Source organism: Ascidiella aspersa, chromosome 8 (genome assembly GCF_963924565.1).
Source record: "Ascidiella aspersa chromosome 8, kaAscAspe10.2, whole genome shotgun sequence".
Lineage (NCBI taxonomy): Eukaryota > Metazoa > Chordata > Ascidiacea > Phlebobranchia > Ascidiidae > Ascidiella > Ascidiella aspersa.
Genome location: NC_139454.1, coordinates 7,681,900 through 7,699,579, shown reverse-complemented (window position 1 = coordinate 7,699,579; position 17,680 = coordinate 7,681,900). Strand labels below are relative to the sequence as shown.

The 17,680-nt window shown below is 37.5% G+C and overlaps 2 protein-coding genes across 2 annotated transcripts in view; one reads left to right on the top strand and one right to left on the bottom strand.

Annotated features, from left to right (window-relative positions):
• The first annotated feature begins 8,685 nt into the window (after positions 1–8,685).
• LOC146135612 (uncharacterized) lies at positions 8,686–12,079 on the top strand. Its single transcript, XM_083395895.1, has 4 exons — positions 8,686–8,793; positions 8,958–9,020; positions 9,491–9,655; positions 11,353–12,079. Exons 1-4 carry the CDS (start codon positions 8,758–8,760, stop codon positions 11,623–11,625), a joined length of 537 nt encoding a protein of 178 aa, XP_083252021.1. The 5' UTR covers positions 8,686–8,757; the 3' UTR covers positions 11,626–12,079.
• A 704-nt stretch (positions 12,080–12,783) lies between these two features.
• The window catches only part of LOC146135611 (neuronal acetylcholine receptor subunit alpha-7-like), a 29,144-nt gene continuing 24,247 nt past the window's right edge, over positions 12,784–17,680 (bottom strand). The window contains exons 11-14 of the mRNA XM_083395221.1: positions 17,087–17,227; positions 16,587–16,648; positions 14,865–14,978; positions 12,784–13,237 (exon numbers count right to left, since the gene is read on the bottom strand). Coding sequence (XP_083251347.1) covers positions 13,144–13,237; positions 14,865–14,978; positions 16,587–16,648; positions 17,087–17,227 — 411 coding nt within the window. The 3' untranslated portion in view covers positions 12,784–13,143. The remainder of the gene's footprint in view (positions 13,238–14,864; positions 14,979–16,586; positions 16,649–17,086; positions 17,228–17,680) is intronic.

Below are 17,680 nucleotides of genomic sequence, written 5' to 3'. Positions count from 1 at the left end.
ACGTGGAATTGCAGTGGTCTGCTAGAAATAAGTGGTGTAGCGTTATTGTAAACTTAGAGCAACTGAAGGGACTTTATTCACAGGCAAAAGTCACCCTGATTAACCTAATACAGGTTAAAAATGAGCCAACTACTTAAATAAAAAAACACCATTTAAACAAGCATTTGACGCAGTTGTAATTTTGCAATACAAATCCAAACGTAAATCGAGTTGCTTCATTTTCTTAAAATTGGCCACGAAGCTATTCTATACCCTCCGTGAAATTTGAAGCAATGTAAAATTTTTATGACACAATGAAATCGAAACACTATAAACTTCCCTTTACCTTTTGATAAAACTTTTGATAAAACGTTCAACAACAGAATGGCCTTTGAATAAGGGTTCAAACAATAACCTAAAAGACCGCTGAATGCACAGACTTTGGACACAAGACAATAGCCCATAAAGAGGGACCATATTTTATTTAAAACAGGAAAAGCGATGAGAGCATTCTGAAAGTAAAAGTACCGTCACGGTTTAAAAAAATGGGAATAGCGTACAATGGATTTTATACCACAATAAATAGACTAATTACATAGCCCTGTTATCATAGCTTCGGCATTGAGTAAGCAACAAAGTGCAATTTTGACAAAACAATATTGGTTTAGCAATAAGGTACCCTACCATAAAAATTGAAATAACTTATCCTTTTTGGCATCATAAAGAAACCCTCGAACGTTGATAAACACGTAACGAATGGCGCATTTAGAAACAAACAGGAAGTTGGTATTGAAAAAAAATTAAACTTAACGACACTCTTATAAGGTTCACAACTGTTTTTTGTGAAATAGCCGTTCTTTCTTTATTTAACGATAATTAAGTTAATCGACAGTAAATTTTTAATCGGGACCGCGATTGTCAGGCATTATTACAATTATCAGACTCCTCATAAAAACGTTTTGTGATCTCTGCACTAAACAACGAGTATTACAAGACTTCAATATTAAATATTTCCGCGTTAAAATAAAACTTTTAAAACGGTTCTTAGATCAAATCGGTGAAATCAAAAGGCGGGTACGAACCGGGGTGACCCGGAAAAAGTAGATGACGTCATATTGTCCCACATAAACTTACAACCACCCCAAACATCCGCTCGTCGGTAAACAATGATCTACGTCACTGGTAGTTAACCTAAATGCACCCCTGCGGCTTCCTGTATGTCAAAGTTAACGTGACCGGAAGTGTCGTAAACGTTGGCATGTTTGTTTTCGAAAAAACAAAACAATTTTTAAAAAATTTTTAAAATAGGAAAGTAAGTTTATTACTCATAATAAGAATATCAAAGCCCATACAGAAGTTGGTAACATTTTGAACGTTTCGAATAACTCTTTAACTCTTTTTTTGCTATGTTGAAAATGAAAAAGAGTTATTCGAAACGTTCAAAATAATACCTACTTCTGTAGGGGCTTTGACATTATTATTGCGTCTTACTACAACCTGCAACCATTGAGCTCCAACATTTGTAACTGAGAGACGCGTTCGCTGACGATATTGTACAGCAGAAGAAACGGGGTTGTTTCACAGAAAAAAAAAAACTATTAATAGTGAGTTGGCGTATTTTGAAGGCGGGTCTCGCAACGCAAACGCAATAACATAAATGGTTGCTACACCTCACGTCCGTAGCCGTGCTTAGAATGTGTGCGGACGTCAGTATAAATAAGTTCCACTTGTGATAGTTTCCGCAAAATTTGCAACCGCACCACGTTGCATCTATGAACGCCCACGTTTAACGGTAATTAAAAAATCTAATTACTGTGGGACATTTTCTTCAAAACATAGCTATACGAAGCCAAAAGGCATTAGACACCCAAATCAACAAACGGAAGTAATTCACAAATATAAACAGTTGCCTTTTGCTTTGCGATGTGTTAAAATGTGTTGCTAAAAAGGAAACTCTAAGGTCGCATTTTTAGTGCACTCTGGAACAACTTTAACAGCTTCCAGTATTTTTATAATAGATACCCTTTGAAGAGCAATACCACCGGGATAAACTTTGCGGATGCAAAACAACTCGAACAAATTTTCTCAACAACATGGTGCATACATGGCTACAGGAACTAAACGAACTATACTTTCAACAACCTTTTTTTTAATAATTACTACATTTTACAATATTGTAAAAAAACGGCACAAGTATAGTAATATACTGTGTTTAACTTAAAAGGTTTATCATAGCCGATGAAATAAACCCTAAACTGGTAGAGATAAAATAAACCCGAGAACGCAAATGCCACAATCATTGATTTTGGCGTTAAACATCTGAGAAGCACCAGCTTCACCAAACCGTTGGGTCTATTCAATAGAAAGTCGCCCTGAGATAAATACATATGACAGACGCCAAGCGCACTGGGAGTTTGGGGAAAAACTTACACGGGCTCACCAGGGTAGGTTTAATGCCTTTTAGAGCAGTGGTCGGCAACCGCCGGTCGGCGGACCGGTGCCGGACATGGTAAATAATGGCTGCTTAAAATGAACTTTTCATGCAACTACTTTACCAATGTTTGGATGAAGGTCTTGCCAGAATACCCTGACCTTGCCATAAAAGCCTTACAGCTGTTTGCTGCCATTTCAGACATCTTACTTGTGCGAATCTGGATTTTCTACGATGACAGCACAAAAGACAAAACCACAAAATAGAAAGAAAGGGAGGGACATGTTGCGGGTTTTATTAAGTTAAATAATAATAATTCCTACAGATTGCGCAAAACAAGCTCAGAGTTCTAAAAGTTGCACTAAATTTACTTTACTGAACATTTGTTTTTAAGGCCGGTCCGCGGCCAAATTTGAGTTTTAAACCGGTCCGCAGTACAAAAAAGGTTGCCGACCCCTGTTTTAGAGGACCGGAATTGAATAAGTAAGGTTCAGTGTTGATTACTATTTGAGGGTCAAGTTATGATTAATTAACATAATTTTTGTTTCGGAAATAGTTCTCATACCAGCAAGCTATTATAAAAAGGTTTAAGATGATACTTGAAAAAGAAAGAAAGCGACAACTTGTTTCAACCGGGCCCTTATTGAGGTCTGAGTCGTCTGACCAAATAGAATTATTCCATTAAACACTGAGGCACCATTAAAAATTCGGCTAAAAATTTGTGTGATGCCCTCTTATCTTGGTGCCCTATAAAGCACGTGATAATTTTGCTTAATGGTTAATTCTGTGCTAACGCACAACAGCCTGAAGTGCCGAACATACATTTGGCTTCACCATGGACTTGGTTTTGTCCAACGGTACACCTTTAGAAGTGTCTGAGTTAAATACACAAGCGTGTACAACAGTATCGGACAATGGGACATCCCTAACGTGTAACTTACGTATTTCTATAAAGACAGAGGCCAACGAAGCGGGCCGAGTTAGATACAGGGAGGGTGAGTGATGTTCATAAGATAGGCATACAACGAGTGCTGTTACAAAAGCTCGTGACGAGAACCTTTTGCCACTTAGCTTGTCGATCACGCGCGGAAGTGATACGAGGCCTCGGGTGCTTCCGTCGCTTTTTGCGCCAATACACAGCCTTGGCGTGCTGAGCGTTGTCACGACCCTCCCTACATCAATAACTTTAACATACCGCTTTTATCTTATGCGACTTAATTGGCGGTGTCATATCCTAAGGCAGTGATTCTCAACCTTTTATGGCTTACGGCATCCTTCCAAAATAAAAAAAGAGATTTGCGGCACACCGACAGGAATTTTCAAGTGTTTACTGAAATGTCACTATAAATCGAACTGGAACAACCCAATCAACTTAAGACATGTAGAAAAATGTCATTAGATTAATGATATTTAATCGTACACAATAGTTGTATCAAGAAGCTTACAAATTTAGTAAATATCAAATTCTTAAAAATTCTCAAATACCACCTATTGGCACCCTTGAGCATTCGAAATGGCACACTAGGGCGTCGCGGCCCAGGTTCAGAACCACTGTCCTAAGACGACGGGCAATTCAAAGGCTTGTTTCGCTGTTATACAGGGGCATTTTTTGTTATAAAATAACATTGTTTGAATAAGGTAAGTTGTGCAGCTATACGGCAGCATAGAAACGCGTTTTATTTCCCTGCGCGGACTATTTTTGTTGGGACTGCTAAAACTTCAAGCAACAAAGCACAACCTATACCAAGCAACAAAGCACAACCTGTAGGCCTACTACTTTCTCCTTGACTATTACATTTGCTTATTACTTCACTAATGCCACCCCAATCATTTGGGAAGAAATCATTTCTTTCTGCCATGTGTAGTTTTTTATTATTTCGTTGTAAAAAACACCATATATTTTCTTCTTTTCTTCATGAAAAAACAAAACATTTCCATTGTCTACAAAAACTAGGTTCTTATAAGTTTCAAGCAAACCTCGCCTTAATATATCATCCTTGATGTGGCCTTACAAGGTTTCGGTAAAAGTGCCACAGTCCGGGTTTTTATTGTTTGATAACTACATAAAAGGCAAGTTAGATCTGGACACCGCATATTGCGAAACGAACGACGCCTGTTAGCTGACAACACTTTCCTGAAAATGAGTACAGGATACACGTCCTGTCACCATTCAGCTGTCGAATGTATATTTTTCTAGTTGTTCCGACTTGTTAAACGACGGATGTTTGTTCGCGAGTATAAGCTAGTGTCCATAATTATAAATCTGCAAGGTGATGATATGTCGGAAAGCTAACTAAAATTTCGAAACTGGGTGTAAATATTTTGTTATCGCAGCATTGACGCCTAAATAAAAAAAACATTGCGCCATGTATAAGATAATTATTTTACATGACAACGAAAATACCACAAAATTTTCCCGTTTGATGAGAATAGTGTTGTATTGATTATTATTTGAAGCCCAAAATAAAACAACCCTTTCTGACAAACCTCTTTAAGTAGCAGCGTTTTTGATTCATTTCAGAATTATTAATATTTTTTAAGTTGACATTGCAGTAGGGAAAGTTGTATCGCCTAATTAAAAAAATCTGCTATTATCCCCATATGTCAGCACTTTTATTTTCACAACAGGTTACGGTTACACTTTGACCTGCCACCACAAAACGAAAGCTTACGAGCAATTTTGACCTAACTAAACTCGAAAAGACAAAAAGCTACCTCCAAAACCTTTCAACAGTGTCCTGTTATTTTTTTTTTAAATTACAGTAAGCAAAATTCAGTTTTAACGATGAACGTACTATTCTTACACAAACTACAACTCTAACTTCATTCGCTAAAGATTGACAACTTTTAAACTAATATTCAGGGGCATATGCGTAACTTCCCTCTAAAAGGTTAACTGTCTCTTTTCCACTAAAATTTCCGCTGTTCTTGCGACTCCTTAACGCGCTATCTTTACCGATGACAGCTTCACAATAATGTATTACACCTCGTGTCGAACCTTTAGCGTGAATCGCCTGTTTCAAAACTTCCGCTGCGCAGTCAATTAAAAGTAACGGCCCACTTGCAAACGACACAACAACGCAAGGTTTGAGACGATCGAAGGAACCCGCTCAATTTTTCATCTACAACGCGCCGCGCCTACCTCAGGCCAATCGGGCTTTTGCTTGTTACTCACTGCAACACAGCTGCTGTGAAAAAATGACGCGCCGCATTAGGTTGTAAGAGGTTACGTGGCCGATGCGACAATAACAATACGCAAAGGCTGCTTGCTTGTGATCAGACGCGTCTTACTTGATGTGTGTGTATGTGTGACGTGTGTGTTTGCAGTGTTTAGTCAAATGATTGTCTGACTCGTTTATGACACTTCGGTGGTCAAAAGACGCCCACGCTAGGTTAATTGGCATATACAAGTTGACACTTGGGATCAACATGGGGAATTAACATGTGCAATAAGAGCAACAAAGGGCGTCATGTGCAGGCTCTGGCTCTGGCTCTGACTCTGGCTCTGGCTCTTATATTATAAATTTCGTTATGTCAGTTTAATAGCAATGTAAGCGCCTAACGTGTAAGAAATCCACCACAATTTTATTGTTTGCGGTTTAATTTGTTTGCAGTAGGCCTATTGGTTAGTGCAGGGCTTCTCAACCGGCCCAACATAAGCATATATTATAAATATTAGCCAGTTAAACCTAAAATATCCGTCTTCTTTGTTACTTTTGATGCCTATCTTATGACGTTTCATGAAGCATTTTTTCCAGTTCGTGATCAGGCGGGGACAAAGTGTTGAGAGCAGAGGCGTAGTCAGGGTATTTTGCGCCGGCAGGCAAACTATAAAATTGTCGCCCCTCCTTCATTTTTAATCACATTTTCTATTAAATTAACAGAATACACCCTACTGTATACGGAAAAACCATTCAAATGTTAATAGAAATTTCTATTTAAAGAAGAAGTATTCTCATTTTGGCATTTGTAAGCCTCATTTTGGCGCCCCTGTACCTTGGCGCCCATAGACATACGTACCCCACCGCCCCCTTAGCTACGTTAAGAGCCAATGAAAGTGGCCATAAGTCCACGATTCATAAAAGGTTGACAACCACTGGGTCACTGGATGGAGACTAATCCCGACTTTGTTCAGCTGGTAGTGTACTGGAATTATTTATTTGTTGCTAATATTCTAAGCTAAGTTTTATATATAAAATTTATTACGTGACCCAATTAATGCAGTCCTCGTCAACATAAAATATTGGCAGCGTAATGTAGCCTTACACGTAGATCATTATTTGTTAACCATTTAGCGCTCGTACCCTTTGAGCTTTCATGAAATTTTCTCGTAGGCTACCCCTGTCTATAATGGCCGACGGAAGTAAATCTAATTGCAATTAAAGGAGTTAAACTCAATGTATTCATACCTTACGTGTTGAATACATGCATTAAAACAGTCTTGTAAGTTCAACAATATTCACACACAAACAATCAGTCAGTATAGGCCTACTAATGGCGTTTTGTTGTTGCTTATAGTAAACAACGCATTCTTCACAAATATGCCTAAATAGCGCATAATTTCACACTGCATGTCGTACCCCCTGCTTCGCTACTTCGTACCACCAAGGGGTACACGTACCCCTGGTTAAGAACCCCTAACGTAGATGTATTTACCTCCCGTTAACATCCCATTGTTAAACGGCCAATCGATGTGTATTAAGGGGTTGACAAAAAAGAGAGTGCACCTTAACTGAACGACAGACAACCCACAGAAACTAACATAATGTAACAGACAGAGGATGTTATGCTGGACCGTTATGACTAGACCCTGGACCGTACGTAATTCCTGTTATTTGATTTCCGTTCTGTTGTTATCAATAAACACAGATTCGCATAATACATTGCTGATGCTAAGCTTTCCGCTGGTGAAACACACAGCCTTTACAACAAATAGGCGTAACTCGCTACAGCCCTTACAAACTCAGTTAGCCCTGCAGTAGCTTTCATAATACGGCAGAGGCGTAGCGAGGGTATTTTGCGCCCGGGGACAAACTATAAATTTGGCGCCCCCTCTTCCATGTTTAATCACATTTTTTATTGAATTAACATAATACACCGTAATTATACGGAAAACAGTTCAAATTTTAGTAGAACAATGTATTTAAAGAAGAAGCGTTTTGGTTATACAAACTAAACGTATGACTCATTTAGTCACTGTCAAACATGAATGATTTACAACTATAGATTATTTTTCTTGATTTTTCTGTCGCAAACTGCCCTGCAGTAGCTTTCATAATACGGTACCTAACAATAAAGGTATTTTTTTATTTCAATGTTTTACACAAAATGTATGCAGTGTACTGAACCAATTAAATATAAAAAAATGTTTATAAACACGACAATGGTGAATTTAATATTTTAGATTAGGCCAGGGATGGCGAACCACTGTCCCGCGGTCACTTCGTGACCCACCAAAGATTTTTAATGACCCACTTGTCTCTCTAAAAATACCGAAATGTTATCAATCATTTTCATGAAATAATAAATGTAAAAAAAAAACGCTCTTCGTTAGATAGCATTATACTGTTTAAATCAGGGCTACCCATTTGTCGGCCGTGCAAAAGTGTTTTAGGGTTGATGATTAGGCTTATTTAACTACACGTCCACAAATGCGTGCAGAAAAGCAGACAACTAAAAGCCTTTTGTTTATCGCTGTAAACCTAAAGGGTGGCGATCCTGGAAAATTAAGAGTTCGCAGACCGACAAACCATGCTGGAAAGCTTTCTGCTGAACTTCTGTAATTCCGTATAAAATGCTGCAGTATTTGTTAACTATCTAGCTTCTTAATATTGGTGGGTATCTGAATTTGGAAAACATACAAAAATTACCAACCCAGACAATAACACATAAAACAACGCAACAGCAAAGTTTCGCAAGAAATTAGTGTACTGTTAGATATATGACCCACTTGAGAATTTTGTAAGCATCAAGGTCGTGTTTGTGACCCGCGCGATGAAGAGGTTCGTCATCCCTGGATTAGGCCTACACAGTCCTGAGTACACAGTTTTGCTTAATTACTAAGTATTCTATGAATAATTGGTTAAACAACATTTATTTAAACTTAAAAAATTAAAATTATATATATTTTGACTTTATTACAATGGTTTATTTAAGATTTTTGTTCAAGTTTCGAATATTTTTTTCATGTTTCATTCTAAAAAAACTTTTTATTTTTTTTAGTAATAAACTTAGGTTGCAGGTTCGGTGAAGCACCCAACGGGGCTGCTGAATTAGTAAAATAAATCGTTTGCCGTTGTTTATAATTTTGCTGTATTGTTGGTTGGTAAGGTTGATTTTTGACAAAAATGTCGGCAGAAATTCCACCTGCAGATGTACAATCGGTATACTTTTCTCTACTTATACCTAACTATATTAACGCACGATCTAAGGCCCTAACTTTGACTCAATTGAGAATCAGTTTAATTAGTGGCTTAATATTGCTAGACAATGTCAATGACAAATCAGATGTGTTGTGTACGATATAAAATCATTTTTGTTATTCTAGGAGCATTTGATGGAGGATCCAGATAAAAGGGACAAGTTTCTAAGGCTTCTTGGTGGTAAAAAGGTAAAAATAATAAAAATATATGTTATTGTATTAACTTATATATGTATTAGTCCTTGCTGACTATTTTAATTAGGGTTATTTCAGAAAATACATTTTTAAGTTTTATTTGACTATAAAGCAATTTAATGAGCTGCACACTTAAATTTAGAAAAAGATTGAAATGTGGCAGTGGCAGGATTTTAAACCTGAGGTGTGTAAAGAAAAAAAACATGATAACACACCTGCAGCCCTCAAAATTTTTTTAGAATTTTAGAAGCGATTGCCTTAAAATACAAACTGGCTATCTATACCATCACAATTGTGTTGATCAAGTCTTAAATAGTATTTTTTTTCATTTAAATTCCAGAATAATTTGTTTTTATTGTTTACAAGACTAATGTTTTGCTCTCGTGGATTTCTGCTACCATTAATTTTCTTGATGGCGTTGATTCCAACACACTTGTGGTATTATAAAATGTTATTTCTGCCAGGCCAAAAACCAAGAAGCGAGCGATAACTGGATAAAGAAATCTCGTTCTGAAAAGGATGAAACAGCATTGGCGAAAGGACTGGAGGAACAATACACAAATACAATGCAGCAGGTTGTGGAAGGTAAAACAAGAAGAAAAGAAGGAATTGGATATATGGTGTCATCGGTAATTTGCTACAACTAACTGCATTTTTGTTTTAGCTCTAGTGCAGTGCTTCTTAAACTTTTTTAGTTTTGTTCACCCCTAGCATCTATCTCCAGACTTCATTCACCCTTAGGAAAAAAACTTAGAATTGATTTTGTTTTTCAAAATTCTCACCTGTTGGAAAAATTTTATTCATCCTGGGGTGAACCATTCACCCGATTAAAAAACACTGCTCTAGTGAAACAAACTTTATATTTACATCATTATATAATGATTTAGTGAGATTTTTGGAACACTATATACGGATCTGTTCATAAGTTTAATGGTAAAAATAATGGCCCAAATAGACATAAAAAGCGACATACTTTATTATTCAAACGTTTCAGCAAATGCTCATGCCATCATCAGAAAAAATATGATGGCATGAGCATTTGCAGAAACCTAAAGCATGTCGCTTTTTATGTCTATTTGGGCCGTTATTTTCACCATTAAACTTACATGAGACGTTTTTGTGTTTTATTAGAACATTAAGTATCTGCAACTAAAATAATCTTAATTTTACCAGTAATCTTGTTTGAAAATAATCCATGTGACCAGCTGTATTTAGTGTAAAAACATCATTATACAAGATGTAATGACTAATTTTCAAGATATTGGCTGAACAGTTTGTATTATGATATTAGCAGTAAGTGTGTCAAATAATATTGAAACAAAACAGTGTTCTGTTGTCACCACAGAAATTGTCCCTAACCTGTATGGTGCAGGTTAAGGGAGGCATAATTTTAAAAATATTTTAGAGCCTACTTGTATTTTGTCCACTTATATAGGGAAACTTACCAGCTTTAAAAATACCTAGATTAAAGTTAATCAGATTAAATTCAGTTTTTTAATCATAAGCAAAACCTAGAGACTGTAATTTTCCAACTTATACTGCAGTTTTACATCCCAAGCCCTCACACTAATCCTAGATCCAACCGCTCCATGTTGCCAATATTTACTAGGAAAAGTTAAAAAAATACAATATTGGTATAAAATACAGGTAGCATGAACTTAATCAAAACAAAAAGCATAGAGTGAAGGTACACCTTGCTATACAGGCCACTTTATTTTGCAAAGTGAACCAACTTGTTAACTGGCAAACACTGCTCGTCCATTTCTGGCCAAATCTTATAAAGGAACTGTTTGTAATATTTAGCTAACCACAGTCAAGTATTTGGTGAAAAATGACGGTCTTATCAATTTTTTAAGTTGAGACTCAGTCCGAGTCATTATTAAAGCTCAAAGGCAAGTTAAGTTATTGACATAAAAATAAAACGGTTAACTATTAAAATCATACGATTGTGAGAAATAACTATAAAATAACACAAAGCGAGCAAATTTTTTTTTGCGTAAAACAACCTAAGTTTAAAAAAAGTTGTTTAATCAATACACCTAATTTCAACCCAATTTACAACTCAAGTCCAAGTCAAGTCGTTTGTTTAACAGACTTAAGTCAAGCCATTTAAACACAGTCAATCGAGTCCACTTACCGGTACTTCAAGTCATTGATTAGGGTCATTAGAACACTCCTGTAGGTACCGTTCTCTTAAAATCTAAACAACCATGAAACAGCATATAAAATTCCATTTACCTAAAAGATACGCTCAGTTTCTTCATCTAAACCGCCAAACAAAGCAAGTATCTAAAAACAAATGTATTCCCATTCTTTGATTCAACAGGCGGAACCAGAAAGAAGGCGCGAAGGAAGATTAGACGAACGATCTCACGCCGATCATAACAAAGCAGAAGAGACACGTTCGCGCCACCGCAGTCGTTCACCGTTGAAACCTGAAAAGCCAAGTCAGTGGTCCGAGTTGGCGAAAGACCTTGAACATAATGGAACGCAGAAAAAAACTCAAGATGATGAGTCGCCTGCTGCTGAAGCAAAACCCGCCGCCCCTTCGGTTTCCAACAAAAAACAATTTTACATGCAATTTAAAAAGGCATCATGAGGAAGCCTGTACCTACGGTTTAAAAGTGATGGCTGAGTAATTCTCTGAGCCTTGGGTCTTGGCATATCCAGATTTCAAGTGAAATTATAAACAGTAAAATCTGGTAAATGCGTGGCCACTTCTTTGATGGTGTACATAACTTTTAATATTACATGCTACCACGTCTATGTGTCGTATTTAAAGATACAGCTGAATTCTCGTAAATGGCACATATGTATAACTAATGCACACTTCGAAAACGCTACAAGTGACAAAATTCGCCTAAAAAACGAGACTTTATTCCTATATCTGCTAATAACGAGAATCCCTTGAATGTTGATACAGACTATGATATGAATGTCGGTGTAAGTTCTGAAATAATTGTAGGAAATCGTTGTGTGAATATTTTAAGCCTACCCATTTACAAGCGTAAATTTGACAGAATTTTTGCGTCGAGGTAGACATTGCAAATACTAGTTAACCTGTAAAACTTGCTTGTTTTTTATCCTAACATAATGATGTCCATAGGACCAGGTGCTTCGCAGGGTTGCCGAGCTCAACTCGGGACTCGGAACTGTAGTAAGACTACTAGAATCTCGAGTCCGACGTGTACACTGCATATGTGCAGTAGCGAGTTCGGAACCAGTTAGGCGGCACATTATAGGTATACAAAGGTAGAAAAGCGTATAGAATGACAAATTTTCAATCTACGTATTGTAGGTGGGTGAGTTGTAGGACACCCCTATTAATGTATTGCGGTACACCCACCCTATACAGTTCTGAAAAGTCGGAGCCGGACACTGGACTTCCCTAATTTTTTTGTACGGATATCATGTAAAACCGACACTACAGGCCTGGCTGTTTTCCACCGTTAAATACCAGAACTTTTACCAAAACAGAGGACAATGTGCATGGCTGCCAACTAGTCGGTTTGTACGTTTTGGGTTTCAAAGTGTAGTTGCAGAATAAATGGCGGACTAATAAGTTCAAGAAAACATCCTACAGCTAGAGTTTTCACTAAAATGTTAAAGAAAAACATGGCCTGCCTCGAAGGAGGACACATGGTGGCCATGGAAAAAGCATTTCTAGAAACGACTGATAAATCAGCTCAGGTACATTTCTGGGCGAGCTTTACGTCACACATGATCTCACCAAAAACAACAGTCCGTATGTCCGGTTGAAAGGCACTTAGTTTATAGTACAGAGGCGCGCGGTGCTAGGACGATGACATGCAAAAAAATGTCGCGTGTTACGGGAAAAGGCACTACGGCGTAGAAAAGCACGTGAAACTCTGGCAAACGAAAACGCGAGACCCGCAAAAACACAACAACTACAACAGTAACTCTATGTACAAGCGCGAACAAAGCAAGACCGGCGACCAAAGGGTTTTCGGATTCAAAATAAGGGGGTAGGGGGTTAGGGTTCGAATAGGGACGGTTGGAATGGATTGAAAACAACTGGCAAACAGTCGGCGGCGTCTTCCGGTGTATCTGTGACTGAGTGCCCGTTGTCCGTGTGTTCGGGCGTGCGTCGACCCTCCTAGCTCTGGTAGGGCAGTAGGATTCCCGGGGCGAGTCCAAGTGTGAACATGGTAGACACCACGAAGTAGATGACGAAGAACCAGACGCAGAACCTGGGATTGCAGTTCTCGATCCGTTAGTCTTACACGTATTTTATTTTAGGGTTAGAATATTTTGAACAGGTAAGATCCAGTGTTGTAATGACTTAAGTCAATGATTTAACTTAACTCACTGTTTTCAAATGACTTGACTTAATTCTTTTGAGGAAAATGGCTTGAGTTGCCTTAAGTCTTTTGAACAAATGAATTGACTTGATTTAAGTCTTGTGGACGAATGACTGGGGTAAAAATAAAGAAAAAAATGACTTGTTTACAACACAGGTAGAACTTGTTGACAAATATTTGAAAGGCATCGGTAACACGTGTAATTTTCACTAATGAAGTTCCGGACTTCATATGTTGAGAAAGCTTTAATGAATGCAACCGTGGTTTTGTCGATAGCGTATGTTTCAAAGCAATTCCAACTGGGAACAAGATTCGAACGCAATACTCCAAAGCAGTGATTCCCAAACTGTCTGCCGCGGCACAATAGTGTGCCTCGAGAGATTGTTAAGTTTGCCGCGAAACTTTTTGTAATTTAGAAAAATAAGTTATTTGTATTTCCAATGGGCATACACGCAAGCATTTAAGACTTAACTACGCACTATCCATTACAAATTATTAATATTGATACATATAGGCCTACATATAGTTTGTCGTGTTTTAAGGGCGATTGTAAAATGACTCTATTGTTGTTCTGTTAAAAGTGTGCCGTAAAATGTTTCAGAATTTTTAGTGTGTCGCAAGCAAAAAAGTTTGAGAACCACTGCTCCAAAACAACCAGATGTATCTCGAGAAAGCGTCAACTCTAAGGCCAATATTTTATACGGGTTTTTTCACTGTTGATATTTCCTGTTAAATAGGCTTAGGACAAAAACTAGTATACCAATCTGGCTTCAGGCATCTTTGGTGCTAAGTTTTACGACTCATTTATCGCAGTTGTACAAACATGAGAAAGTATGTTACATTTATTTTTATCAAAAACGCATTTAATGCTTATAACTTAAACGAGTGATTATACTGTTATTGTTGCCAGGCATTGTATTGTTTGTCCGACAAATATTTTTTCCCAAATGTGCCAACGTTTGGATGATCTGTTGAGGCAATCTTCGTCAGGGCAATGAACTTACAACCTTGCGAAAATATATATACAATGCGTATAACCACGGCTGTGGAGTCGGAGTTGGACTCGGGACTCGAGTGAGACCACGTAAAACTACCAAAGAAATTTAGACGTGAGCACGCGCAGTACTAAATTTTGAAACTGATATGACCGCCAACTGTAAATTGTACAAGGCGTAATAGCATATGGTGGATATTTTCACACCATGTATTGCGAGTAGATGAGTTGTATTACACCTCTTTTTAAATGGGTTGTTGAATATACCGAATTTAGTACGGAATACAGTTTGTAGAGTCAGAACCGGACTCGGGACTCGACGAAATAGCGCACGTTTGACTGGAGTCGGACTTGGGACTCGGATTCGGGTTTATTTTTTTGGCTGGAGTCGGACTCGGGGTAATTTCACCCGACTCCGCAGCCCTGCGTTTAACACTTCACTCACAGCAGGCTGTTTTTATTCATCAAATTATTCTTAGTGCAATAATAAGCACCCTAAACGGCCCGAGCGGATTGCCTCACCTGTCCAAGACTGTGGCGGCAAATCTCCACTCGAGGGCGCTCTTTTCATCTTCATCGTCATTGTGCATTCGCTGGGTGATGAAAGTCAGCCCCTCAAGGATCTTGTTCATTTCCCTGATCAACCACATTACAGTATAAACCAGGGGTGGGCAACATTTTTTCTAGTCGCGGGCCGAAACCAAACTTAGAGAGGTCACTTCGGGTTGGTTTAATTTAAATGTGTATACTTTACGCATCTTGTTATAACAACCGCAACGACTGTTAATCAGGGTTAAAACTATAGTATATTTTGTAAATTGTAATTTACACCCGATGGAGGAACAAGATTTGCAAAGCGGAAAAAAAGATTTTAGGTACCGGTAGTTAAAACAGCCAAATAAATATCAGGAATGGCCTCGTGCCCAGTTTGTTAAATAGGCCGCGGACTGCATGATTTGCGTTGGCGGGCCAAATCTGTCCCGCGAGCCGTAGGTTGCCCATTCCTGATATAAACACATGTGATTTTAAAGACATGTTAAGCCGCCCGCCATTCCCTTGTGAGCAACTGTATTTCGAGTTTTATTTGTTAGAACTATTTTTTGACGCCAGTTTGAGAGACGTGATGCCAAAATAAAAACATCAGTTTTTATTGCGAAAATGGTTGTTGATGTTTGAGATTTAGATATTATACGATAGTGCGGTGTTTCGTTACCCATTTACCTCAGGACGCAACTATATAGAGCAGCTTTCTTAACCTGGGGTAAATTTATCCCAGGGGGTAAATTTACTCGTTCTAGGGGGTAAATCCAAGGATATGTATATTTTTTGTTCCATTTTCTTTAACTAACTTTTGCGAAGCGGCTTCTCTGCATTACTAACTATTAAATATAAAGCACGAAACCGACTTCATGTTAAATCTTAAATTCGTTGTGCATTATCACTAATTTCCCAGATATTGCAATTTAACTCGTTGCCAAAAAGCAAAGGAAGCCGTCACACTGACTATAACTGATGTAATTTGTTACTTTCGTTTTTTTAATAAATGAGCACCACTTTATATATTGGGGGTAAATTTGATATTCATTTTTGTTCAGAGGGTGAAACATACAAAAAAGGTTAAGAACCCCTGATATAGAGCAAGCAGAAAATATGTTCTGTATACCAGTATTCACCTTTAATTTCTTGCAAGTTTTTTCTTACGTGGGTCTCATGGTAACTTTATCATGACTGTATTGTATAATGACCTAAGCCAAAACAGTTAGCAAATAAATTACGTTTATTGCAAGTTTTTATTTATTTATTTATTGAAAGTTTTTTGTACGGTCTCATGATTGCATTATCTTGAAAGTGCTGTAGTATGCTCAATGAGCTAAGGCAAAGGAGAAAGTAAATAATAAAAATAGGTTTTATTTTTGAGAATTTGATCTTTTTTTTGCCTTCGGCGCACCTGGAACCTTTATGAAACAACCAATGTCCCGAGGTTAAACAGCACAGCAAAATATTTAATTCGATAACTACATAGAAAGGTGTTGTGCCCAAGTTTTTATTATTCATTTTATATTTTTTACCCTTGGCCCATCAAAATAAAAATCCCAAACCATTAGGCTACATCCTTCACCTTGATTTCATGCCAGTAGTGCAACTGTAACTAAGTGCCAACTGTTTTAAGTAACGCCATGTGCTAAACTATTTTAGACAACCTCATATTTTAAGGTGTGTTGGTGTGCTTTAATTTGAACTTACTGGTTAGCGTCGCACAGATTTGTGGTGCAGTCGTTTCCTTTGTTAGCCAGCCGATCGCCGATCTGTGAAATTCGAAAAGAAAGTCAAAGTAATGCACACAATAAACTCGATTTAATTCTATGCCGAGATGATAAGTAACTCAAACGACTTATCACTTTTCACAACATGGCAAATCGTTAACTACAGGCGACTTACATTTTTATAAAAAAAAAATTACCCCCAGACGTTTACAGCAATGCCTCCTGCTCAATTTAGCAGCAATCCAAAATCTAAATTTAAATTTGCCAAAACTAAATTTAGATGTTGAAGTCGAAACTGAATAAAGACATATTCGAAACGTTAAAAAAGTTACCTATAATTCTTTATGGACTTTGATATTTCTACTTCGTCTAACTAAAACCTCTTACCATTGTGGTCCAAAGTGTAAATTGTAAGCAAAGTTTTGGATATTAAACATTTCTGTGTCGGTAAACAATATAGCAGACATTTGATATACGTGCCCTGATCAGGGGTGTTTCTGCCCCATTTCCAGCCAGAAGTTCCGGCTCGGTTCCGTCCAGGAACTTTCGTCTAAAGCTGTTCTCCCCTGGCCTCTTCATACGGAGCAACTTTGGAAGCCATTCGAGAAAGATCAGACGAATCTACACGTAACATAAAATAGTATTCGGACGAACTTGATCGCCTATGAAAAGCTCGTTTTCGGTGTTATGTCAAAAAAACGCTGTAGTCAAATTGGGGAAAAAGCGATTTGTTTCCGCGCTGCAATCCTGTTTCTTTGAAAAAAAAATTGAAGGTTGTTGACAAGAATAATTTAATTTGCAAAGCGCAATGCATTTTTTAACCCTTAAATTGTTTTTCACACTGTTTACATGAGTAATTTATTTAGCATTTTCTTCAGACTACTTAGAATTAATATCAAAGTCCGATCAGAAGCCTTCGTGATTCATTTATTGTTTCTACGCATAAATTGAATGGATTTTCAATCACACGTGTTTGGTGGATTTCAATCACACGTGTTGACAAATGATTAAAATTTATAAAGCCTAAAAAAACTAAAATACTGTAATAAATCCAGCCTAAAACTTTGCGTTCAA